Raw genomic sequence first — 27,999 nt, 5'->3', positions numbered from 1 at the left:
CCATTCAAACGTTGGAGCTCAAACAACAAAGGGATGACTGAAAAGGAACGCAGGAGTCATGCGATGAGGCAGTTAGGTACAAATGTGCAGAAGCATGGACTCAAAATAAAGGAATTACCAGTAAGTAATTTAGGCATCACCTCTTCATCTACATTCTTATTTCAGTCATAACTAAGGGGTCTATTGTGATGTAGGGCGGATCGTCACTGCCAGCATTGCGGTGGAGGTCCGCCCTACATCATACCCCACCCGCCTCCCATTTCCCCCGCCATATTATGATGGCAAGGGGGACCGCGGCGGATGGCAAGACTGTCCGCCGCTTTTCCGCACGGTCGACTGGTCGACCGGGCTGAAAAGGGTTGCATAAGGTGGCGGTGTCTGCTAGACACTGCCAGCCATATTAGGATGCCAGCGGGAAGCAGCCTTTCGCTACGGAAAGGCATGCGGATTCCTGAGTTGGGGGCCCGTTGCGGGCCCCCTAGATGTTGGGGGTGTGGGGGGGAACATGGGTGGTACCTATTGTACCCCCCTGCATTTGCATGGACGACGTGGCAGGCACCGCGCAGTGCCTGGCACGTTGTGCATGCAAATGCACACAGTGCAGCCACAGCATTGTGGCAGGCAGTGCTATGAGCACCGCCCACCACAATGCTGGGAATAGAGGATGCCACCACCACGGTGGCATCCTAATTGCGGGTGTGGGACCGCCGCACCACTGGTGACTGGTCCCAGCACCGCTAGGGTGGTGGGCGGACTAAAGTCTGCCCGTCATCCTAATAGGCCCCTAAGTAAGGAATCTCCAAGTTAACACAGCTGGGTTGAAAAGAAAGAATCTCTGCATGTTACGTCATAGCAGAGAGACCCAAATGGGAAGACCATGCAGCTGGTCTGCAGATCTTGACTACAGAATCACCTTGGGAATCTGCCGACTTGTAAGCTTTTCTTTCTGAACTCCCAAAGGACAAGAAACCTTTCAAAATAGGTAAGCCTAACCAGTAAGAGACTTTATCCATCAACTTAAAGTTTGAGTAAAGGGATTGCCTCCCTTTTTGGCTTGATCAAAGTTGACAAAAAGGAAACCTGACTGACAAAAAGAAGGTACCCCTTGAATGTATACTCTCCCGGTATTCAAATTAAGAAACTCAGCATGCTCTAGAGAAGAGAGAGGTGAGCAAAACACAGAAAGAGCAATCTCCTGCTCCAAATGAAAATTTGGGTAAACTTTAAGAATAAAGGAAAGGTCCAACCTCAAGACAACTTTGTTTGGGAAGATTTCTAAAAGACGGGTGTCTACACAACAGGAAACCCAGGTCTCCTTGTTTTCTACCTGAAGTAACAGCCACTATAATAATGTTTTATGAGTAAGACTTCTGATATATTGAAGGCTTACAAAACAAAAAGTAATCCCAACTAGGAACTAAAGAACTACAGACAAGTTTAGAATGGTTAAACTCTTTCAGAAGCCAAAGAGCAAAAGGTTCATATTCACAACCCTCAAACCCATAGTAAGGCCTCTAAAACCATTAATAGAGGCCATTGAACCAAGGGTAGCCACCTAAATGGGGGTGAATAAAGAACAACATATGAGCACATCCGCCCTTCAAAGGGTGTAGATAGTTGGACTCACACAAAGAGCTCAAGGTTTCCCAATGATTTACTGCAATGATAACTCTCTGGATGATACCTTTCTGACAAAACCGGCCCACTTAACATTCAAGTGAATAATCAAAGATGAGTCAGATCATCTAGAGCCAGTTCTGGAAATGCCAGGAAAGAAGGTGACATTGGAGGCATCCACTATGGACACATTCTCAACTGCATCAGCAGAGGAAACCAGAAGAAGCAAGGCCAAGCTGCAGCAATTAGAGATGCTGAAGCTCCCTCCCTCATTATTCCCAGGGGATCCTTCAAGATCAGGGGGAATGGAGGGAAAGCATGCAGAAGGACCTTAGGCCACAGACAGGACACAACATCTATGTTCTAAGACCCCTCCTCCTGAATTCTTAAACAGAATCTTAGAAGAAAGTCATTCTTTTGGTTAGCAAACAGGCCTAATCTCAGATTGCACCATTTCTGCTAGAAGGCCAAAAATATCTGAGTATTTAATCAATACTTCTGAGAGGAAGGAAACTTTCTGCTGAGCCTGTCTGCTGACACATTCTGCATAACCTAGATTTGAATTGCAGAAAATGATAAAGACATTTCTCTGCCCACAGTAAAATATTTATTGCAACTTTGCACAGGAATTCGGAATGAGTTTCTCTTGTGTTTGTTTAAGACTTGGCTGTCATACCTTAAGTCCTGACCACAATTGCTTTTCATGCTATAGACAGAGCAAAGCCTGAAATAACCTACTAGTTCTCCTCCAACTTTCACATTTGTTTCTTGACATGACCATCTGTGCTGAAAGGTCTGATCCACCTTCTGTCACCCCAGCAATGTCTTTTGGTATCTGTGGTTATCACTGTCCTAGGTGGAGAAGACATAAGAACTATTTTCCTCAGATAGTAAAGTTCAAACTACTCCTTGATAGATGGTTGTGGCATCACTATTTGGTAGATCCAAGATTCCAAGATTTGATTCACTAATATCCCTAGCTGAAATCTTGACCAAGGAGCTACCATCACAGTGGCTGTCATATCTCCAAGCATCTGCACCTATGACATTACTGTTGGATCTTTTCCAAAAGCATATCAACTCAAAGATCAGTGAGAATTCAAGCCTTTGTAAACTACATATCTTGCACTGGATCAAGCTGAAATTTCTCTCAAATTATCAGGAGCCCATGGTTGGAAAGAACATACACTACTAGACCCATATCAAGAAGTGACTAAATTTCAGAGGAGAATAAATTAGCTAATCTTTAGATCCAGAAAGAGCCTAATGCCTCTTTTGTATACTTTTTCCACTGAGGGAACCATTAGCTTGGTAAACACTCTGGGAGCTGGCTTGAGGCCAAAAGTCAGGACTTCAAGCTAGAAATGTTGACCTTTCACAGCAAATTAGAGATATCTTTCAAGACTGAGAAGACTAGAAAAGTAAAGACTTGCATTCCGCAGAACCAAAGTGAACGGCAACACTCCTGGATGAACTATTGGAATTATTTTCCTCTACCAGTACATCTAGAAATGGATTGTTCTGACACAAGTGTTTACATTCTTCAAATACAACACTGGACAAAATCCACCTGAAGTCTCCTTGACCAGATAAAGAATGAAATAGATCCCTACTCCTCTTTCTTCTGAAAGAACTAGAACAATCACCTTTTTTTTAACAATAGAAAAATACCTTCTCGTAAAGCTCTTGATTTGGACTTAATTCTCAGAACAGGATTATGGATGACCTCTGAGAATTTGGCAACCTAAAGACAAAGCCTATGGCATAGACGTGCCACACAATATTCAATCCCCATTGGTCTGAGCCATCTTCCTCCCAAACTACCAGAAATTCTTGGATACAACTACCTAGAGGACCATAATCCTGTGTGCTCTCTAATAGTCAGGATCTCTTTTTTTGCATGATAACTGAGATGTTGCCTTCAGGCTTTTATCCGGTTGCTTAGGATTGAAATGTCTACAATGGCAAAATGTTGAGGAATGAGAGTAACGTCTGCCAGAATCCCAATCCTGCATTTGTAGAGTAAGGCATGTTTTCTCTCCTCATTTGCCTCTGTGACCATTTCAAACAGCTACTCATTAAAATACAATTTTCAACAATATAGCTTTTTCTGGCATATATGCTTTCCAAACCCTCAATCACATGAGGTGTCTTGCAAACACCGAACACCTGACGCCAATGCAGAAGCTCTTAGAGCATCACAGGAAATATCAGAAAGAAGCCATGATTGTTGCTCCATTCATAATAACATTTCTGAATAACCTTCTGCCTCCTGCATAACTCTAGCCAAACGATTCAAAATCCTTCACTGCAGTACAGACTGCTTAAGTTCCTGCTCTGAGCACCAGATTATTACCTCCATAAAACGTATTCAATCTCTTATCAACTGGATCCGCAACAGGAGTCCTCTGGTTTATCTGAAGAAGAGCTGATAATGGTAGCCAACATTGAATCAATCTTGATTGATTGAGGCAAGACCCAATCTGCATCTTCCAACATATGCACTCAATAAAGGAAAAGAGGGACATTCAGATGATCAGGTCACACCGCTCGTAGATTTAAAGCAAAGACAAATTTGTGGTCTAACATACTGCTGAAAAAGACCCTGATATTCTCATATAATAATGAGCTATGAAGCACAGAAAGCTGAGACTATGCACAATTTCTGAGTGGTTTAAGTATCTTATCTTGGTGAGACAGAAGCCCAGCCACGTGGGTGGAAATCCCTCTTCCGTAATGCCATAAACTAATACAGATTAAATAGCAACCACCTGTCAGGCGCACCAGCCATGTTTGATATATTTGGCAATATCCTTCTACCTTGAAATACAAATGTTTCACCGATTGACCCCATGTAGGAGAAGGAGAGTGGTAGTCTACCATAATATCGAAGTTGAAATATCGACCCGAAATTATATCGACTCAACAATATCAACAGTCAACTCATTGTTAAGGTAAATAAACATGGAGTGTCGTTTTATACTACCCTATGCATGTTTTTCAATATATTCGCCATCGATACTCTGGAATCGATATGTGTGCAGGTCAATATTCTTTACCTCGATATTGTGATGTTCAACAGGGAGAGAGCGAGAAGTAGGCTGAATTTAATCTTAGTTTTGGATCTATTAGTGAAGCAATAGAAAGACTGTGAGGTTGCTGCTATCAGATCAAATAGCATAGTTCCCTGATTTGTTTCACCACAGAAACATTTTCTCACCGGTTAACTGTGTTTCATCTGCCTTGCAGCCGGGAAACAACCTTTACAATGCAGTCACTACATCGCACTACCTTTACATAGCAGTCATTACATCTCAACATCCTTTACAATGCATGTCATTACAATGCAGCCATTACATCGCATGTCACTACAACGCATGTCATTACAACACATGTCACTACAACGCAGGCATTATATCGCAAGTCATTACAATGCATACCATTACAACGCATAGTACCCTTACACTATCCAATGCTTACCCTACTGTAGCACCCACTGGAGTTAGAATAGTAATTTTTACCCCTACACTATCCAACACTTACCCTACTGTTGCACTCACTGGAGTTAGAATAGTAATTATTACCCCTATACTATCCAACACTTACCTTAAATGCAATGTAAGGGGATGCATTGTAATGGTATGCGTTGTAAAGGTATAATGCAATGTAATGGAATGCGTTGTAAAGGTAGTTTCTGAAAATGCGATGTAATGGCATGCGATGTAAAAGAATGGATTGTAAAGGATGTTGCGATGTAAAAACTGAGTTGTAAAGGCATGCATTGTAAATGTATGTGTTGTAATGTCCTTGCAGCCGCGACACTCAGGGGTAACCCAAATTGATGGGCCGCCTCTGCAGAATGGTTGAGGAGCTCCTGAGACTCTTATATCCTACAGATATTCAAAGGCCGTAGCCTGCTGTGAGCCCTTGAAGAATTGGGGTCCCCTTGGGTTCCAGGGTCTGCAGGGGTCTGCGTTACGCCCCTGCCTCTCCCCCTAGGTATCCAGAGCCTGTCGTGCTTCAGATTCCTGGATATAGGTCGATACCATCTTCCTCCTTCATACCCTAAATTCAAAGAGCTCCCAGACCCCAGCCATGTCCATGTTGCCATTCACGAATCAGAACATAACATTACTGTAGAACTCTTCTTGTGTGTCCTTTTGTGTATTTATTTGGCAATAAATGGTTAGATGTCTGTGTCTGCAGCTTCTCCGCGAGTTGAAGAATGTAAACTTCACACTCAATGGACAGCCCATCTATTTTGATGAAAATGGAGATCCGCCAACTGGGTATGAGATCCTGGCCTGGGACTGGACCAATCAGAGTGTCATTTTTCAAACAATTGGCCAATACGAGCCACTATTTAGAGATCTGCACATCAATGAATCTCTCGTCAAATGGGACAGAAACAAGGCAAGTTCAAGCCCTAAATAGTCATAACGCTGGCATGCATTCATTCACTGTGCACCTGATGTCTGTCACTCCTTAGTTATCTACAAGATACATGTCACCCCATCACCGTGTATGTGATGGTATTGTTGCTTTCTTTTGCACCTGACTGATATCCATCCTTCTCTTTACCGCTGAATGTAAATGTAAATGTGGGTGTACTTGTAAAGCGCACTGTGACTCCATGGAGTATCCTGGCGCTGAAGACCGCTGGGGAACCCGTCCTGGTTTTCCTTGTGAGATGGTCCCTTCCTGGGTATCTCCAAGGTGAAACCAGGCATCCCCGGCGTCTGTGGGGGGCCGTTGTAGAGATGAGGCAAGCTTAATGCCCAGAGTTGCCGAGTGTGTTCCTGGTTAGAGTAGGTACCGAGGCGAGAATTATCAAGTCCGTTTTGACCCTGGTCCACGACCCTGCCGCGTCGGGAATTGAACCCTGGTCCCTGGCCAATTCTCTGCTTACGGGTCTGCCGCCTCTACCCAGTGAGCTACACCTCTCTACACCTCTGAATGATAAGACACCTTCAATGTGCATCTGATTATTTTTTGGGTGATGGACATAACTGCTGATACTCCTTTCCCGCTTATGGCACTCTTGCCTTCTTTATGCACCTAATTGCTGGCACTCTTCCCTTCCATGCGCACCTGACTACTGGCACTCATCCCTTCCTTATGCACCTGAATGCTGACACTCTTCCCTATCTGATGCACCTGATTGCTGGCACTCTTCCCTTCCTTATGCTCCTGACTGCTGGGACTCTTCCCTTTCTATGTTCCTGACTGTAGGCACTCTTTTTCAAGGCATTTGTCAAATTTCTCCTTCCCTATATGCATATGATTGTCATTGAATTTTATCATTACTTTGCATGTTCACCTGATAGCTGTTACTTCTTCTGTCTGCACCTGCTTGTGTTTGCTTCTTTACCAGCACCTGAGTGTCAGTCCTTCTCTCTGAAGCTCATTCCTCTCAGCCCTTTGCTGTGCATTACTTTCCTATGCACTTGGCAGTTCCTCCCTTACCCGGTGCACCAAAAAGTTAACCACCTCTCTTCCCTCGTTGCAGCTACTAATACCTGCTGATGTAGACACAGCTGTCAGTTCGTCTCAAAGCACCTGACAGCTGCCACTCCTTCGATATTCCACCTACAGCTGTTTCTCTATTCTTATTCCCTTGTCAGACAGTTGTGTTTTCTTCCACATGCACATGACAGCTTCCCCTTCTCTCTGTCGTAGAGTAAAGTGGAGTGTCGTAAAGTAGAGTGGAGTGGAGTGTCGTGGAGTAGAGTGTCGTAGAGTAGAGTGGAGTGGAGTAACGTACAGTGTCATAGAGTGGAGTGTTAAGGAGTCTTGTAGAGTGGAGTGTCGTAGAGTGGAGTGTTGTGGAGTGTCATAGAATGGAGTGGAGTGTCGTAGAGTTGAGTGTCGTAGAGTAAAGTGGAGTGTCATTGAGTAGAATGAAGGGTCATAGAGTAAAGTGGAGTGTTGTGGAGTAGAGTGGAATGTCGTAGAGTGGAGTGACGTGTTGCAGAGTGGGGTGTCGCAGAGTGGAGTGACATAGAGGGGAGTAGAGTGGAGTGGAGTGGAGTAGAGTGGAATAGAGTAGTGAGTTGTAGTGTGGAGTGGAGCAGAGTGGCATTGAGTGGAGGGGCATGGAGTGGCATAGAGGGGAGTAGAGTTTTGTAGAGTGGAGTTGTAGAGTGGAGTATGCATGGTGTGGTAGTGAACTACCATTACAGACACCACATTTTCAATTGAAATGACCATTACATTTGCATAGACAAACAGGTTTACTTATAAAACAATATAGAGCACAAACACTAATGTATGGAAATGGCATCACCTAGTGCATTGAATTGTTTGGATCGTATAAAAATATTTGTTTCCAACACACTTCAGAATTACAAAAAAAATCTTCATTTGTACTTTGCTAATTCTGATATTTTCTGAAATATTTGCACAGTTCATTTACAGACATTTAAATGTTGTTGCGTGCTAGTTCTGTAGCCTTTCCTGTCACAGCCCTAGATTGTCAGATAAAGCTTCATCACTTTGAAGTCAGAGAAAGGAAAGTAAACACCAAGCTCCCTCAGAAGACAGAGCCTGACATTTGACCTCTGTCTTTAAATGCACAGCAAATGTGACAAGATAAGAACAAAATGTAAAGGCCTGTTTACAAAAAACGAGCAGTCATGAAAGAGTTCAGTAAACAGGCTATGCTCCATTGAAGGGACAAAGACATCTGGATAGCCTAAAACAAATAAAGCCAGAAAATAGAAAGCAAGCATGAGTTGCAAACCACAAAGCCAATGGTAAGCAGTGGGCAAAATGCATTCTGAGGTCAGCTTACAGAATATTCCCAAGATGTCTTTAGCAAACCAGACAGGAGCACTGTCAAGCGGCGGTCACCATTAACAATGGGTGGTGGTACGGTTGGGGAGAGCGCGGAGGAGGGGGAGAACACACAGGGGACGGGGGTATGTTAATAATAATAAATAAAAAACTTTCCTGATGCCGCCGGCCGTCTCCCGCGTCGCTCCTGCTGGCCTCTTCCTGGGTCCCAGCAGCCTCCGAGACGGACTCCTAGCCAATCCCTGGGCTACAGGGCAACACAGAAATCGGCCTGAGCAGGCAGGAAAGACACCCTGCTCAGGTCATGGAGTCTGCTGAATGCAGCCGGGCTGGAGAAACCTAAGTGCGCATGTGTGTTTTGGTCGGCCTGAGATGTCCAGCCAAACACACATGAGCACTTTAGGGAGTGCACAAGCACTCCTCCTCCACCCTCCCATGCCCTGTCCCTCCCTGCACAAGCTCGCTCAGAGCTGGCAAACAAAAAATAAAATGATGCTAGAGCATTGTTTTATCTTTCGTTTGCTGGCTTTGTGCCAGGCAGTGAGGCGATGCTCCTCCGCCATTGCGGAGGAGCCGCCACTGGCACTTTCTAGTATGCTTCAACATCAAAATGAATAACAATTAACAGAAGGCAATATAAATTGATTTACCAGTCTTAAAAATGATATAGAAATACTCAATCACATATTCCAATGACATCCTTTTTAATTTCACTCATCATCTTGCATATCTTAAACCTGTCAATTTATTATCAACTTTTAACAACAGTTGTTCATAAACTGATCTCACATTGTAAAGAAGTGAATAATTATTTTTTTCAAGGCAATCTTTTTGCAACCACTTCTTGTTGTAGATTCCCGTGAGTGAGTGCTCTCCAAACTGCCATCCGGGCCAGATCAAGCGCCTGAAAGGCTATCAATCATGCTGCTTCGACTGCGAGGACTGTCCTGCAAGGACCTATCAGAACCCAGGTAAGTTCAGTATCACTACCCAGTCTTACAAGTAAGTGATATTGTGAGAAGTTTTGATGAAAGTAGACATCTGTTCCAACAGCTACCATGGTCGGACAGGCCATTTATTCTACCGGGCCTTTCCCCGGTGTTCTAGGGACCATGGAGGCCCGTTTTGGAATTCCAGGATTCCTGCTGGTGCCTCCATCACTGTACCTGCACCTCGAGGTTATTTACAGCAAGCATGGGAGGCTTCAAGAGAGAGAGAAATAAAGTGGGGGGACAGTTGACAGAAGGCGATCAGACAGGGAGGCGAGAGGAGGAGAGAGAATTGATTAAAAGAGAGATACTTGGAGAAGAGGAAGAGATGGGTCTGGTTTGAGCATTTTTGCCAGGGCTGATTCTGGTTCCCCAGTCTGACCCAGACAACCACAACCCCTTTCCTCTGTATCTAAAAACCCTGGATTCTAAATTTGATCATTCACTGTTTCGGTGTTGGTGCAACAACAACAAAAAATGGCTTTGAAGTGGTGCATGGCCAGTGATGATCCATCAATTTTGCTAGATCTTCAGAGACCCAAAGGAGGCGGTGAAATACCAGAAGATGGTTCGCCCGCTCCCCACTTCCTTTGGGTCTCCAGAGACCCCAGTGAGGTGTGCAATGAGGGTAATAATGCCTTTGGCACTCACAACCTCCTTCTACCATTCCTTCTCCGGGTTAGTGGAGACCAGTACCTAATAGGGAATTTCTCTAGAGGCTGAGAGAGATTCATGGAGCTTCTGCTGTTGTGGCAACTGATCCCTTCATGCGTAGCTGCCCAATTTTCAGTTCGCTTATATGTGACATTTAAATGTTTTCAGGATTCTTATGTGTGACACTTCAGTGAGTTACGTGTAACACTTTGAGTGGCACTTTATAATGAGCAGAAATATAATTGTTAAGTTAATGTAGTGATATAAGTATCAGATGTTACCCTTTTTTACCATTTTTCTAAGGCCTATCTAGACCACTGTAATGGTCTTAAAAGTGCAATAGAAGATCTGTAAGGCTTCTAAAGTGCCTATGCCAGGTCCCAAATAAATCCCTTTTTTGAACTTGCATGAGGCACATTGCAGATACGGTACCAAAATGTTGTTTCTGCCTTGTACTCATATGCTAGGGAAATATTTTGGACCAGGATGGTAAACGGCAGTCACCTGCTTTCCAAAATAAATGCACACATCTGCCCTGCAATGGGCCCTAGCATTTGCAGTTGCGCACCATTCCCCATAACCATTTGGTGGCTCTGTGGCTCTGTGTTACGAGTACCTTAAGCTCCACCGTCTTTCAAATGCAAGCTGTGGAAGTAAAGTGCCACTGTTTTTCCCCCTGGATGTGGATAGGCCAAAGGCTTGATTTAGAACTGAAGCTCAAAAGAAAAGAAATCATCCCTGGAAGTACCAAACCCAGAGGACAGTCCACCATTGGCACCCATCCACACAATACAATCCCTAAGATGAAAGAAATTCAGCAGATACCCCCTCCATTCCCCCAGATGGAGCAACTCTGCTAGAATCTGGAGGTTTCCCACCATCACACAGCTTCAAACCAGGAGCCAGATTGCTTGACCACATGATCACTTAGACAGCGCTCTGAAGTCACCTAGGTGGTAACTCAGGGCTAGATAACTGTCTGTAAAAATATATTAACAACAATTGTGGTTGTGAGCCCCTATCTTTCCCTCCCTTTTTGTTGCAGACCAGTAGACTTCTGACAAGAGCCTTCCAACTTTTCTTTCCTCTGTCTTTTAGACACCCTTCCCACTTTTTCTTCACATCTTTGTTCCTTTGCAATCTCTCTCTCTTTTCATTTCCCTCTCTCCCTCCTCCCCACGCATGCCATGTTTGCAATGACCACAATCTTTTAATTAGACTCTTTTCATCACTTTCCTTCCTTTCTTTCACTGGGACACCATAGCACAAGTATGTTTCTGTCACGACCGACAGTGTACGCCTACATTTCAAGTTGATAAGGGAGTCAGACAGGGTGTATTCTAGCCCCTTTTCTTTTTCTTTTTTGGATCAATTCAAGTCCCTTGATTCAACTCTTCAGCATAAGAGCAAGGATTTGCCTAGGATAGGGGATCGGACTGTACCCGTATTAATGTATGCCAATGACGCTGTGCTGCTGTAGCGCAGAACAAATGGGCTTCAGCCTCTGTTGGACACATTTAATGATTTCATGTTAAACTTGAAATTAAGGGTCAACCAGAAAAAATCCTTTATTATGACTTTTGGTCCTAGAAACACATGCTCACGTAGATTCACAATGGATTATATGGACATTACGAAATTTTCAAATTTGCACTATCAAGGAATGTTGCTGGATGCACATTTTAAATGAGATAAACAGAGGAACAGAGAGGACATAAAATGAACAGTGCAGCTGAGGCCATTTTTAGTTTCACTAGGAAACAAGCAAAATTTGGTGAAAGATCTTGTCTCCATTTACAAAGCAAAATGTATTTCACTGGATACTTATGGGGCGGGATGTGGGGGTACGCCAACTGTGATCGATTACAAATATATGAGAATACATTACTCTCCAGATTGGTGGTGGTTCCTAATAGCACCACCTCCGTCATTACACAAACTGAGGTTGGCCTCACGTTTATTGAAGACACGCTCAAAGCAGCACCATTATTATTATGGGTTAAAAATTGGAGCTCCCCATTTACCAACTTTGGCAGATTGCATCATTCTTGATCATAGCAATAACATTGCATGGCTAGCATATGTCAGGAAATCATTTTTAGATCTGGGAGCCCCAGCTTTTTTATTCTCCTAACAAGGTCAGCGGGAATTCAAAGTCATATATCCGCTCTCTTTTCATGTCACACAGCAATCTGAAAAGGTTCAACAAGTCTCAGGCTGTGGATGCTGTTTGTTATCATATAGAGATCACCAGAGCATAGCAGGATGAAGCCTATTTAGTATGGATTCCCAATCATGAACATAGATTTTATTTAATTAGCCTCAGGTTGTGTTCTGTTCATTTTTTGGTCGCTTTTCCACAGCATAGTAGTTGGTTTCTGCTCTTGCCCCAATGTTCCTGTGATAACATTAGTTTACAATCCACAACTGGTCAATAAACAACTGGTCAATTAGTTTTGAAACTAATGACCTCTTAGATCCCTCTCCGACAGGATTTAGAGCTGCCAATAATACAGAAGCCACCTTACTCGCCGTGTCAGACAACATTAGATCCTTGGTGGACCAGGGTAAGGCTGCTGCACTGATCCTTCTGGACCTAACGGCGGCTTTTGATACTGTATCTCACGACCACCTGCTGCGCATCCTTCATGAAAAAGAAATACATTTGAAAGCTCTTCAGTGGTTCACCTCCTTCCTACAAAATAGAACACAAAAAATTCACATGGACCCCTTTTCTTCCAGTCCAAAAAATATCAAATATGGAGTCCCACAGGGGGCCTCCCTGAGCCCCACTCTTTTCAATGCCTATGTCAACTCCTTAGCTGTGATAAGCAGGAAATGGGTCTTTGATATCCGCTCCTTCGCGGATGACATGCAGCGGCTAATTGCGTCAGAAGAAAAGCATGAGGACACCAAAAGTAACTTAATTAACTGTCTCACTTAAATAGCAACCTGAATGATGGAACATTGTTTAAAGTTAAATGCCGGAAAATTGGAGATCCTGCTTTTTGGTGGAGCGCACCTAGTTTAGGACAACACCTGGTAGCCCCGGGTGCTGGGAGCCGCCCCAGAGCCCAAGCGAGTTACAAACAAATGTGGGCAAATGTGGGCATACTCATTGATAACACACTGACCATGCAAGATCAAGTTCAAACTTTGTGCGGAAAAAGCTTAGCTATTCGAAGACTTTTTCCCTGGATCCCCTTAAACTGTAGATAGTCCATTACCCAGGCTTTATTTTCTAGCAGACTTGACTATTTGGAATGCGCTCTATGTGGGCATGCCTGAGTATCTTTTCTCCCGACTACAGGTGGTTCAAAATGCGGCTGCTAGACTGGTTTGCAATAAAAGCAAATACAGCTCGGCATCTGATAGTTTGAGAGAACTGCACTGGCTGCCTGTACACCAAAGGGCATAAGTTCAAGCTCCTTTGTTATACACACAGAGCGCTACACAAGAGCATCCCCCACATCTTGCAAGATAAGTTAGAATTCTAAGGCCCTGACCAAGATCAAATGGACTAAAAGGGTTAGAGCAGAAGACCGATCCTTTTCCAAACTAGCAGCCGATCACTGGAATGAACTTTCGCTAGATCTACGCCTAATGGTCGAATACCTGTCCTTTAGGAAGAAATTAAAAACGTCCCTTTTCCCTAGATTATAGTCAAAGCCACCTACCATCCCGGCCGATGCCTCAACCTGAAACTGTTCACAACCGCCCTTCCCATATTAGGATAACGTTCTCCTAGCGCCGTGATGTCCCTTGGTCTGAATGTTGCGCTTTACATATACAAATACATTGCATTTCAGTTTTTTTGCAGTTTTTTTTACTGTACCCAGAGTCCAATTCCTACATCCTATTTTATGCTCTACTAATTGCAGCTCAGCCTGACAGAACCTTAAGCTGCTACAATGTCTGACATCTGAATTTGCCTGTCATGCTATAATTGGCTTTCTTGGCTATTTAATAAGGATTAGGAAATAGCTCAGGTTCCTGGCAATTCGCGAACCTTGAATGGCCATCTCCTAAATTGCGTTCTTTGCCCGTAGCTTGTCATTATTCTGTGATAATTATAGGCACACTTTGATATACACCTTTTTTAGACATATGTTTTTACTTGATTTTAAATTGTGTGCCAAAATAATGATTGTATTTGGACTTGTTTTAATTGATTGTTTTACTTGTATTCTTTTATGCCCATTTTTGGTCGAATAAAGTTGTATTGACTGACTGACTGTGATGGGGACTAACGGACTAACAATAATGATTACCAGCAAGTAACCGGGACATTATCCCTATGTCCTAACGTCCTCGCCCTAGCCATTTACTCTTGAGGTATACCAAAGCTGAACTGGCCAAAGAACCACAGGAGTCACTATTACTGCAAAACAAATTTACTTTTAATCAGGAAGCAAAAAAAAAGGAAACCAAAAAGTAATAGCACTCTATGACCTAATCACTTATTCCAAAACTTTGTGATCAAAACAATCTCTTTCTAAACCGATTCCCTGAATCTTGCAATGTTAAGGAAAGGTGTGGGGATTTGCCCAAGTTCCTGCTCCACACATTTCTGATAGAGACACTCCCTTAAACTCAACCCAGGAGGCAGCTATACCTCTTGTTGACCTGCCTTGAATATTCATGGGAGGTGGCAGGCTGGTAGATTCGTGGGCTGGAGAAATCGTTTCTCTAATCCATCTGCTTATAGAAATCCTAGATGCCTTAGAACCCTGGTTAACTTTACCAAAAGCAACACACAGTTTGTCAGTTTTCCTGAATCCTTTAGTACGTTCTAGGTATACCAAACCTGCTCTTTTGACATCTAAAGAATGAAGCAGGATCTCCTTCTGAAAAACTAGATTAGGGAAAAAGAATGGTTTAACATTTCTTGCTCTCTGTGAGATAAAGCAAAAACCTTTGTCAAAAAACCTGGGGCAGTTCAAAGAATAATACCATCTTCCCAAATCCATAATTCTGAGGTTTACACAATAGAGTCCCCAGTTCTCTGATCCTTGTACCTGATGAAATAGCTATAAGAAAAACTACCTTAAGCCTAAGCCACTTAAGGCCGACCACAGACAGAGGTTCAAAGGGAATAGATTGAAGGGTTTTGAGGACCAAAAGTAGGTCCAAAGGAGGAAAGAATGGACATACCACTAGCCTGGAGAGAGAAAAACTTTTTAACAATCTAGAAACTAAGTCTTCTTTACCTGAGAAGCCTCCTCCAGGACCCCAAAAGGCCCTAATCGCTGCCCACTGGGTTTTTAATGTAGCAACAGCTAAGCCCTTATTGAAGCCATCACTGTACCAACCTCTCAGGCAGACAGTCACAGAACGTTGTCTTTCAAGACCCTACTTCTAGAAATTCTTCAAGTGTCTGTTGTAAAAAAAGACAGAGTTGAAGGACCCCTAGAATGCTGAATTATTGCAGTTAAATGGTCCGGAACCACTGATTTACTTTAACTTCCAAATCGAAAGTGTCAGATGCGGGAGGGGTAGTGGACCTTGTTTCACTAAAGAAGAGGGGTACATTGGGATCTTCCAATTAAGTAAAATAGACATCAAGAGAAGTACAGGGAACTAGGATCTTCTTGGTCAAAGGAAAACCACTACCACTACCACTATCTCTTCCCTCTGAACTCTTAGTAGAGTGGAAAGGGTGACAAGGAATACAGTAGTTTCTGGGGCCACGGAGTTGTTAAGGCATCCACCCCTATGTCCCTGGAGTCAGGTTTTGAGTGCACACAGTTTTTGTTAATATATTTTTACAGACAGTTATCTAGCTCGAAGTAACCACCTAAGTGACTTCAGAGTGCTGTCTTAGTGATCATGTGGTCAAGCAATCTGGCTCCTGGTGTGAAGCTGTGTGATGGTGAAAAACCTCCAGATTCTAGCAGAGTTGCTCAATCTGAGGGAATGGAGGGGGTATCCGCTGAATTTCTTTCACCTTAGGGATTGTATTGTGTGGATGGGTGCCAATGGTGGACTGTCCTCTGGGTTTGGTACTTCCAGGGATGATTTCTTTTCTTTTGAGCTTCAGTTCTAAATCTAGCATTTGGCCTATCCACATCCAGGGGCAAAAACAGTGGCATGTTACTTCCACAGCTTGCTCTTGAAAGACGGTGGATCTTAAGGTACTCATAGCATAGAGCCACAGAGCCATCAAATGGTTATGGGGAATGGTGTGCAACTGCAAATGCTAGGGCCCATCACAGGGCAGATGTGTGCATTTATTTTGGAAAGCAGGTGACTGCCATTCACCATCCTGGTCCAAAATATTTCCCTAGCATATGAGTACAGAGCAGGAACAACATTTTGGTACTGTATCTGTAATGTGCCTCATGCAAGTTCAAAAAAGGGATTCATTTGGGACCTGACATAGGCAATTTAGAAGCCTAACAGATCTTCTTTTGCTTTTAAGACCATTACAGTGGTCTAGAAAAGGCCTTACAAAAATGGTAAAAATGGTAATTTTTGATACTTACATCACTACATTAACTTAACAATTATATTTCTGCTCATTATAAAGTGCCACTCGAAGTATTACACATAACGCACTGAAGTGTCACACATAAGTATCCTGAAAACATTGAAGTGTCACATATAAGCAAACAAAAAATTAGGCAGCTATGCATAGAGGGATCAGTTGCAACAACAGCAGAAGCCCCATAAATCTCTCCCAGCCTCCAGAGAAATTCCATATTAGATACTGGTCTCCACTAACCCGGAGAAGGAATGGTAGGAGGAGGTTGTGAGTGCCAAATGCATTATTACCCTCATTGCGCACCTCACTGGGGTCTGTGGAGACCCAAAGGAAGTGGGGAGCCGGCGAACCATCTTCTGCCATTTCACCACCTCCTTTGGGTCTCTGAAGATCTAGCAAAATTGATGGATCATCACTGGCCATGCACCACTTCAAAGCCAGTTTTTGTGGTTGCTGCACCAACACCGGAACAGTGAATGATCAAATTTAGAATTTAGTGTTTCAGATACAGAGAAAAGGGGTTGTGGTTGTCCGGGTCAGACTGGGGAACCAGAATCAGCCCTGGGAAAAATGCTCAAACCAGACCCATTCTCCAAGTATCTCTCTTTCAATCAATTCTCTCTCCTCCTCTCTCTCCCTGTCTGATCGCCTTCTGTCAACTGCCCCCCCCCCTTTATTTCTCTCTCTCTTGAAGCCTCCCATGCTTGCTGTAAATAACCTTGGGCGCTTCCCAATTGCCGACAGTACTCTCCAATTTTAAGAGTGTTGCTTCTGATTCCAGGACATCTTCCTTGGGGTTGCTCCCCAGCCCATCAGGCTGGCATCTGTAGTGGGGATGAGAGAAGGGTTCAGATGCAATGGGAATCCTTTGCTAAGCAAAAATCACCTGTCACATTTGGAAGCAAAAATATTCTTAAATAGGTCCCTGTTCCTTGTTGATGAGCTGGAACTTGGATTATAGCATTCTTGTGGAGTAGGGACTGTATGGAAGAATACAGTCCTTCTCACTTGGCTTTGGCCGAAGGACTTCTAGTAGGAATGGTCCCAGCTTCTGGAGGAACGGACTGAAATTCTATCTCATAACCCCTCATCACAATCTGAAGGACCCAGGAGTCTTAAGTGGATTACTTCCAACATTCCAGAAAGTGCCCAATCCTCCTACCTACAGACCAATCTTGGCAATTTCCGGCATAGTCAGGATCTCTGTGACTTTCCCCCTGCAGGATGGTTGCTTGAATGATTTCCCTTTTAGTCTTCTTGAACCCTGATCATGTTGCCTCCCGGAGGGTTGCCTGAAAGTCTTATTTGATTTGATTCCTGTCGATGAAGGCCCTGTAGACTGGGATTGTCAAAAAGAGGAGGAATGCTTTTCTCCTTGAGCATTCTATGAAGTTTCTCATCCAATTCAGGACCAAACAGCTTAGCTCCCTCAAAAGGCATTCTAGGGGCAGTATTCTTCTTAGCACAATCCATATGCCAGTCTCTAAGAAAACATTTCTCCTAGCCGCAATTATCGCTCATTCAGACAAAGCTGTTGCTCTTACCACATCAAATGAGATACCAGAAATAAATTCAGCTTGTTTTTCCAGATTCTCAATGAGGGCTGAGCATTCTTCACCGTCATGGATCTCCTTACATAGCTGCTTGAAGTCTGTTAGTATGGACTGGCTGACTTAAGTTCCATTAATTCCTGGTCGCATTGCCAAATTGGAACATGCGTATGCTTTTTTAATGCAGAATCAGTCTTTTGATCTGTGGAATCTTTGCTCACATTTTCTTCTGTCATGGACATGCGGCCCACCAGACTGGCAACCCAGGAATCCACTGATGCTGTATACGGAATTTTTTTCTCAATATCTTTCACGGGGTATAGTTTGGCCATGAAGCGAGGCATTGCAATCTTGTCTGGATTTCTCCATTCCCTCAAATCCACATCAGATACATGCTGGTTAATAGGTAAGGCTGGCATATGAGCCTTCACAAACTACCTTAAAACCGGTTCTGAAGAACAGGAAGGAAAGTCCTCAGAAGGGATCCCTATATTCATCCCGACTCTAGAGAGAATTTCAGGCAAAATATCTCTATCAATGTATTTGCCTTTGAGGTCAGCTGTTAACATCAGCTCTTCTTCTTCCTCATATTCACTTCCTGATGAGGTAGGATTAAGAGTCTGTTTATTAGTCTTCTTGGGGGTATTCTTCATCTGTCCCAAAATGCCCAGGAGAATGTTTTTGAACTCTTTCCTCAAAAGAGTCATCTATTTCAGAACCCCTTGATTTCTTGGATCTCTTCCTTAGGAGGGATCTGGGAGACGACTCGCTCGCAACAGTAGTCTAGGTGTCTAGACTTCCATTGAGACTTTCCCATGCTGATACAGACAGGATAGAAAACACGACTTGATGCCAAACAGAGTAGTGCCACCAAGCTTCCCCACTACGAAGTCAAATTAACCCTTACCTATTCCCAGAGCTTCCTTAAAAACCTGGAAGCAAGAAGCACTAGAAAGTGAAAGCAGAAACATGAGCAGAAAGCTACCTCTCAACTCATGCTCCCGTAGAAGCACACATGCGCCTACCCTCCTTGTGGAGGAAAGCTTATAAAAGATGAACCGGTCGCGCTGCCCTACTCCGGCGACTGTTATTATGCGCAATCATCATGCAGAGGCTCAACCCCCTTGACAAAGGTAAGTAAGAAAGAGAATTTATGCTGTCTAAGAGTCTATTTCCCCTAATGACCAGCATCTGGGAAATAGAGTGTATATTGATATCCAACACCCAGAAGGATCCCTGCTTACTTTCTGTATGCCGGTGTTGCTGCCGCAAAGGACAGACCTCCGCACCGACATCCAGCAAGGTGCAGTCACGATCTGTCTAAGATGCATGGATCCGTTCCCAACGTCCTGGTCTCAGTCATGAGAAAGGAAAAAAAAACAGGAAGGGCCTGGCCATGTATTATCATCCCTTTAAAGGGTCGGACCGGATCATGTCCACTCCTACTTCCTGGTTTTAGTTCTGCAGAGAGGTGGGATCACCTCATGAGTAAATGACTGGGATGTGGACTTAGGGATAATACACTATTAGTACACGTGGGAAAGAGCTGCAAAGAAAGTTGAGGTAGGTGGCAGGATGTCATTATTTTTAAAAATATGGGAAGTTTATTGGGGAGAGGATGAAGAGGAGGAGGGCATCGGGATAGCGGGTATTTGTTCTTCTTTAGTAATTGAAAATGCAGGAAGGGAGTTGGGAAATGGTGGCAGAATGACAGTTATTTATTTTGTATATTTAGTGAAAAAGTGCATAGGAGGGATAGAGAATGGCATGGGTTCGATGGCAAGGTGATCTGAATCCCATAGTGTTTTGAAGGAGGGCACATTTTTTCCCACTATTGCTGTTCCCTTCTACAGTTGATTTTTTAGTGTAGTTTGTTAGAAAGACTACTGCTGGCCCAATACACAACACTAAAGGTACAGATGGGTAGCTAGCAACAAGAGGGATGTTTGACATCTGGAGGTTCTGAGGGAAGGCCAGACAACTGGAGTTTTGCTCTTTTAATGTATTTCACTAAGAACCCCTTAGTGGAAAACAACCAATTTCTTGAAAGTGACTCTCTTTACTTAGGTAAATCTCCCTTTGTAGGACCAGCAGCTAAAGAATGGATTGGTAAATGAGGGTGCAAAACATTCAGCTCACAAATTGCATGCTCAACTTGGGTGGTCGTGAAAGGCTCCTTTTGTAGAGAAGACTGTCTAGCTTTTGTGGTGTGAGGAGACATACAGCAAAAGGTAGCGAGCATCACCTGTATTAAATACACTGAGATTTACTGTATACAGGAGAAAGGATATGGGGCCACATGTATCAAAAATTTATTTTGCATTCCCTAAATAGTGAATTTTAGGTAATCGCTATTTAAAGAATGGAAAATGGTATGTGAGAAAATAGCAATTACCTAATAGCGATTCCTACCGAGTTGCAATTGCAATTAGGTAATCACTATAAGATAATACCACTCTATTCATTCCTATGTGCCTGAAGATCCATAGGTTTGAATGGTTTTGCATTACCTAATTTGCGATTACCTAATTGGTAATCACAAATTAGGTATTGGGTAAGCAAGGGTGCCCGGGAGCCTACGGCCCCCCTGAAGCCCCCCCCCAAAAAAAACTGTGCATATGTAAAGTGCATAGATGCCCTAGCAGCACGTGTGCACTACTTGGTGTTTTAAAAAATGCTTTTTTTGCGCATTTTCAAAAATTGCACATGGTTACCATCAACTTTGAGTGGATGGTAATAGCATTTCCTAAATGCACAGTTTGCATTTAGAAAATGCTTGGTACAAGTGCTTAGAGAATCACAAATTGCGATTCACTATTTGTAGTAGAAATTTTAGGTAATTGCAAAAAATTGCTATTGCATAAATTGCACTGCCAAAGTCCTTCATATATATTGAAAGGCTATTTTGCATTCGCAAACAGCCAAATTAAGAGGCTCATTATGATGGCGGATGCCCTGATAGAGGCCTTTCCATGGTGGCGATATCGCCATGGAAAGGCTGGCGAGGATTGGATTTGGGGGCCCGTTGTGGGCCCCCTCTGTGTGGGTGGAGGGTGTTGGTGCACTGGGGGGGTACCCATGGTACCCCCCTACATTTCCATGCACAAGGTGACAGGCACCGCGTGGTGCCTGCCACGTTGTGCATGGAAATGCAAATCGTGGCAGTTTAACATTGCGAAAGGTGCTGCAGCCAGCAGCACCATCCGCAATGTTAAAAGGCCAGGATGCGCCCGCCAGTATGGTGGGCGCATCCTAGTTGGGCTGGTGGGACCACGGCACGTCTGTCCACCCGCCATCATAATGAGCACCTATGTGATTCGTAATGTTTACCAATGGAAAATTATTTCATACATTTGGCCCATGGTCTCTAAGTGGCAAGCAAGCAATGGCACAAAAGGGAAGATGTGGCAAAACCCTTCCCACTCGGAACCCCTCCTTCACTCTCCAACTCTACTCTTATAAATCTCTCCTGCCTTTGAAATGTGACACACTATCTTCTGTACTATCTCCCACAAACAACTATCACTATCACTGACCTGCTGCTCTGTGCATTTTGAGATATGATGGAACAAAGATAGGGGTTCAAAGGTGATTGGCGTTTTATGTGTTTGCTGTTTATTTTCAGATCAGGACAAGTGCTTGGACTGTCACCAAGATCAGTGGTCTTCGCCGAAAAGTGCAGCCTGCAGTAACCGTTCAGTGGTATATTTGGCCTGGCCAGATCCGGTGGCATGCACACTCTCTGTACTGGGGATCTTGGGTCTCATCATCATTGTGGGCACCGTGTTCATCATCAAGGCCCATCTAGACACCCCAGTGGTGAAAGCTGCTGGTGGCAAACTCTGCTACCTCATGCTGTCTTCACTGACCATCACATGCATTAGCATGGGACTCTTTGCCAACAAGCCCAGCTCAATCCTTTGCAAAATCCGCCAGCCTCTGTTTGGAATTAGCTTCACTGCCTGTCTGTCCTGCATCCTGGTTAGATCCTTCCAGATCGTATGCATATTTAAGATGGCGGCCCGGCTGCCCAAGGCCTATGACTACTGGGTGAAATACAACGGTCAGTACATCTTTATAGCTACAGCCACATGCATTCAGGTCACCATCTGTGTCCTTTGGATGTTATTTGATGCACCAGTACTACAGTCTGACTATGAGTTCTCATACCAAGAGATCTACTTGGGGTGTAAGGAAGGTAATTTCATTGGCTTTGGTGCTATGCTCTGCTACAACAGCCTACTCTGTGTTGTGTGCTTCATGTTTGCATTCATGGGGAAAAACCTACCCAAAAACTACAATGAGGCAAAGTGTATCACCATCAGCATGCTGGCCTACTTCATCTCCTGGATCTTCTTCATCCTCACCTATTCCACAGCACGGGGAAAGTACGTCCCTGCCTTCCAGGTCGTTGCTGTCCTTTCCAGTACCTATGGTATTCTTGGGGCCTACTTCTTTCCCAAATGCTACATCATCCTCTTTCAGCCTAAAAAAAACACCACTGCCTACTTCCAGACCTGTATCCAGATGTACACCACCAAAAAGAGGGAAGAGGTGGACTAGGGCTTAATGCTTTACAGGCACCACAAGGTTCACATCTCACTGTGCACTGTTGGTGTAATTTATGTGATAATCTTCAAGTGTGGTATCATTTATCAGTAAACACATCCTAAATTCCTAATTACAGTCAAACCAATTAATAAAAAATCATTTGGATCACTATGAAAATGTGGCAAGGATCCGGGTCTCCTTGACCTATGAAGTCTACAAGTATAAAGAAAGGTACTGCGTTTTTTTAAATATGTTGTCAACCTAATTAGGACCTTATAATATTACATTCTGGGATTGTGAATAATTATTACAAGTTGAATTAAATAAAAGATGTTCCAAATATAGTGTCTTGCACATTATATTGAGCACCCTACTCTAAGGTCTGAGATGATGCTGTGTAGTTGTCAGCTACCTCCATGCTCCTACATTGCGTGGTAGGTCACACCAGCTCATCACTGTCCTCTTGCACTACTCCAATAGCTGGGACCACTGCCTCACTCACATTTAGTTTCCTTAGCCTAGCCTTAGTGTCGCTTCTGTCAATGCACCAATGTCTGCTCTTCTATGTGTACCTCTGACATTTACCCACAGACATGCATCGTTTTTTATTATTTGTAATACTTCACAAATATATGAGATCTGTATAGAGCCTTTAAGAGTCCTTCTCCAAGCACTCTGCCCTTAAGTCTATCTTTAGCACTTCTTTCTATTACTAATGAATCTAAAGTCCGCCTGGTCTCCTTTATGGTTTATCTCTATTTTCTCAGACTCATCTACCAGCTGTCCTACATTTGTATCTTGGGTTGTCCTGCTTATTAAAGTTCTCTTCATAATCTTCCTGCTGTGATTTAATGAGGTTTCTAAAAACCAATATTTTTAATCTCACCATTAGAACCTCTATATGTTTGGAATCGTCACTACAGTTTTTATTTACTTCCCTCAAATAAATGTTTGATTCACTAAAAAACTTCCATAATTTCTGGTTATGAGATGTTATGTTGTTTTATATTATGGGCACTTGTGTAACCAATTTGTACTATTTTTATAAGTGTGTAATGTTTATGAAATATAGGAACTCTTCCTTTTTTCTGATATTGTTCCAGTCATCATTTCAAGACTTCAATTAGATCAGGTTTGATATATTATTCCATTATTGTAAAGTCCGTTTTCTTAAGGCCATGGCATCTCTCAATGTATGCACAAGTCAAATTGTGGCCTACAGAAAAACATGCTTCAACCCTCCACTGTGAAATTACAAAGTAATCCCACTCAGTATATGATTAGGGCGGCAGGCACTGTAACGGCAGGTACTTGCCAGTATAGAGCGATTCGAGAGGATACACTGCAACCACTGGGGACCCTGAAGACCTGATGGGAAGAACACCTGGGGATTCCCATCCCAGAAAAAGATTGGGGTAATATACTGACAAGTGTACCAAAAGTCTCTAGAAATGCATGATTTAAATTAACTACTTTTCCCTACACAGAGCAAATATGACCCCAAGCATATCAACAAATCATTTCACACCATTGGGGTGGCAGTGGGAGATGTGGGACAGTGGGAGTAGAGTTGAAACTTACGTTATGGGACTTGCCAACATTGGGACCTTACTGGGACGAGGTCACAGCAGTAGTAGCAAATACAATCTCTAAGGAGATCCCCTGCACAATGGATCATTGTATACTAAACTGATTCCCTCATACCACCAAGACGAAGGTAACAAGCAGATTCCAGGATTCAGCTATTATACTAGGAAATCGTGAGATTACGAGAAACTGGAAAGCCCCGAGAGGGCCTAAAATAGCAGGATGGCGCAAGGAACTAAAGAAATGGGCAGGGTATGAAGGGGAAGTGTTCCTTAGAGAAGCTAAGAGGGGTATCCGCCTCATGGAAATACTGCCTGCTTGGGAGGCACTAATGAATTCCTTGAAGAACCCAGAACCAGATACTCGAGTCCCCACCACGGAGAGCTCACAGGCGCTAACTCCCTCTCCGCCCTGAGAGCCGTGATCATATTTCATTAGTGGCCCCCATTGTATATGCACCCCCTCCAGGACATCGTACTGGGAGACCTATAGTCTGCTTGCCCTCCTTACCTATGTGTTGTAAGCTGAAACCGACTCGTGTGTTGGGGGGGGTTGTTGGACATGTGATTGTTGCTTTTATAATGTTATGCTATGTTACAGAATGTGGAAATGCTGTCGTCCCAAGTGGGTAACTGTTGTACTGTTGACAAAACCTTCAATTAAATTTGTTTGGGGAAAAAAAAGTAATCCCACTCAGTTAGTGAAATTTATGAGTAATCTTTACTCACTGGGTAGGCTGATGTTGAGGTCCAACTGCTAGAACTGACATTCCCGGATCTTTAACACCAGTCACTTGCCAGGCTGGTAGGACATGTTCATGATTCTTCCCTAGTCTTTTAGAAGACCTGGCAGGTCTACACATCACCCAGCTTCTCGGAAAACATCTGGCCAACGGCAAGCAGAAATTTACCAAACACCCGGTTCTATGAAAGAGCATATGCTATAACAATTAGATTTCACACTTAGTAACAGGTGGTGTAGATAATGGATGAATGAATTAATATAATACTTATAGAGCGCTCGATCACTCAACAAGAGCTTCCTGGCGCCAAAAAACACCAATATGGAAAAGAAAGTAATAGCTGAATAGTGAACAAAAGGAGGAAAATGTACATGTGTACCCCGCTATTTTAGAGAGTGCCACATAGTATCTGGCATCTGATACCCCCTAATTAAGAAACTGAAGCTTCAGAGAACGACGACACCTCTGCACCTGGACAGGAACAGCTGCATCTTTTAGTTTCTAGGTCACCAATGTCTGGCTTGGCTTTGAAAATCAGGGAGGAGGGACCTGCAGTAACTAAACCTCTGTCCGGGCGACTTTTTGCATCATTAGAAAAAGAAGGAAGAAATACATTAAGACCCGGCCCTTGTCGATACTCGAAATAGCAGTTCTTAGGGATAACTCACCTCTTCCCCGTCAGAACCAAAAATACACAACACTTGGTTTTCTCCAAACATAGGGATAAATCCTAATTCAGTAAAACAAAAAATAATTCCCTCTTGTGCTACTTTTGTTTCGTACTATTCCTCTATCGATAGAACACCCTTTCTCTGGGTTCAGGTGTAACACCTACACCAATGTAAAAAACACTCTGCCTCACTATAATAAAAAGCAATGCTATTTATTGTTTGTAATAGGAGATATCATGTCATAATATATAGTAAAAAAGCTACTACATTATCACAACTTTTTTTTTACATAAATCTGATATTCCTATCAGTGCCTACTGCATAATCATAGTATACACAAATTCTCAAAAATTCCTGTCGACACGGCGTTTCTGTGGGTTCAACTATGGTTCACACCACCCTCCTTAGGACATCATTAAAAACAATTAAAATAATTTTCTTTTACTATATTACAACCCTGTCCCTTTTGGCAAGTAAGGGTGACTCTCCTTTTCTATTGCACAGAGCTTTTATATATGGGCATAAACTTAAACTTAAGCCTGCAATACAGAAAATCAAAGATCAACTTTTCTAAACTGAAAGCCAGTAACCTCAATGGTGGTATATGTATGGCAATTTTTTTTAAATATCATACTTCATGTTTTTTCACCACGCAAGTATAATTTGGTTTCAGACGGTAAAACCTACATCATCCCTGAAGCGAAATTTAATTGTATGTGCTCAGGATAAATCTTTTCCCATTGCCAGCTATACTAACCATACTCAACAAAATAAGTAATACGTACGCAATAATAAAATGCATGTATTTGTCTTTCCTAGAAGTATAGTCTGCGGCTCTGCAGAAAAGGCCGAGAGACATTTTAGAGATGGGATATTAGAAATGTAGAAGGGGAGAAAATGAACAGTGTGAAGTGTCCTTCGCAAGTTCCTGATGATGGCCAAGGTTGCACAGAGAAGGAAGTGATAAAGAAAGAAATTGAACTTCCTTGCCGAGCAGAGCATGAGGACATTTGTAATAATAAAATGTTACATGAGTGAGATGGAGAGACGTACAAACACTGAAGCGCGATGCTAGAGTTTGCTCTGCTGGAAGTTATTACAGTGTGTGAAGTTAGAACAATAGGATATTATGAAGTTAGGCACATCGAAAGTGGTGTGATTGAACACCCCTTGTTTTGACCAATCACAAAGTGCGAATTTATGTGAGATGACACAAAGACGGTTCGACATTTAGTGAATTTGGGGTATAACTAACAGTACTAAGGGTTGGGGTTTTTGGAGGTGTTTTTCTTACTTTGCTAGAGGAGAGAGCTGTGTTGCTGTTTTCCTAAATGCCATGGGCTGGCTATTGTTCTGCTGATCCTGACTTTGCTCCTTAACTCCTCTTGAGGGGCCTAGCTTACTCTCATGGCCAGAGGGTAGCTTTACAGATTTCTAGAACCTCATATGATTGGTTAGTATGATATTCTGAATTTGCATAACTTTATTTGGAAATGTCTTATTCTTTTGTCTCTACGCCTATCCACTCACTCATTGCGCTGACATTGAGATGTACAACTGTTGTTCATTTGGTAATGTTTTCTCTTGTGTGGTGATCTATGATTCAAGCTGTATTGTACTTGATGAGCAATCACATTATTTAGATAAAGCATTTTAATTCACAAATGAGTTTATCATTATTAGTAGTCTTGACACAGTGATATAAAAGGTATATTCTATGGTGATTTTGTGAATCTGATATTATTTTGCCAAACCCTGAATAACTTATAAAGATTTAATCGCCAAAGAAATGGATAAATAATGATGAACCAATTGGTAAGTTTGGTTTAAACTCACCCAGCGTGAAGGGGACTGTAGGGTATTGAATTTGGGTCCAGATGATTCATTTTGTTAGTTCCTGAAACGCTGGATCAGTTTTTGGTAGCAGACCTGATGGTTTAATTAATTAATTAGGCAAATTAATAGGTCAGAATTAATAATTTTGCTTATTAGCATATTGTGCTATTGTTATATGTAGTGGTCCGTCGTTGACCTTAAGAAAAGACGGGCACGGAGTGGCCTAAGATCTCCGTTTGATATTAGCCTAATGGGCAAGGACTAGTGTTGCATACACTTAGGGGCCGATTCCGATCCTGGAAAAATTTCCCCCGTCCGAATTGTATCCGGATTTTTTTCCATACGAATCGTACAAGTAGCGTACAAACTGCCAAGTACGATTCGCATGGGAAAAACTCCATATGAATCACATCGAGGAATTTCCCCACACGTCCTCGGGTCGGAAATTGTGTCCGACACATCCCCGGACGATTTACCGTACGAATCGGAAAAATTAAGTCTGACCACGCAAGTACGATCACTC

At 43.0% G+C, this 27,999-nt stretch overlaps 1 protein-coding gene across 1 annotated transcript in view; it reads left to right on the top strand.

Moving 5' to 3' along the window:
• Positions 1 to 22,652, top strand: part of LOC146868265 (taste receptor type 1 member 1-like) — a 74,386-nt gene extending 51,734 nt beyond the window's left edge. The window contains exons 4-8 of the mRNA XM_085624098.1: positions 5,824 to 6,030; positions 9,266 to 9,383; positions 12,548 to 12,622; positions 12,878 to 12,973; positions 21,715 to 22,652. Of these exons, the coding sequence (XP_085480224.1) occupies positions 5,824 to 6,030; positions 9,266 to 9,383; positions 12,548 to 12,622; positions 12,878 to 12,973; positions 21,715 to 22,652 (1,434 nt within the window). The remainder of the gene's footprint in view (positions 1 to 5,823; positions 6,031 to 9,265; positions 9,384 to 12,547; positions 12,623 to 12,877; positions 12,974 to 21,714) is intronic.
• The last annotated feature ends 5,347 nt before the right edge of the window (positions 22,653 to 27,999 follow it).

The sequence above is a fragment of the Triturus cristatus genome, chromosome 1_2 (genome assembly GCF_964204655.1).
Source record: "Triturus cristatus chromosome 1_2, aTriCri1.1, whole genome shotgun sequence".
In the NCBI taxonomy this organism is placed as follows: domain Eukaryota; kingdom Metazoa; phylum Chordata; class Amphibia; order Caudata; family Salamandridae; genus Triturus; species Triturus cristatus.
Note: the sequence above shows the minus strand (reverse complement) of the source record. Positions and strands in the feature narration are given on the sequence as shown.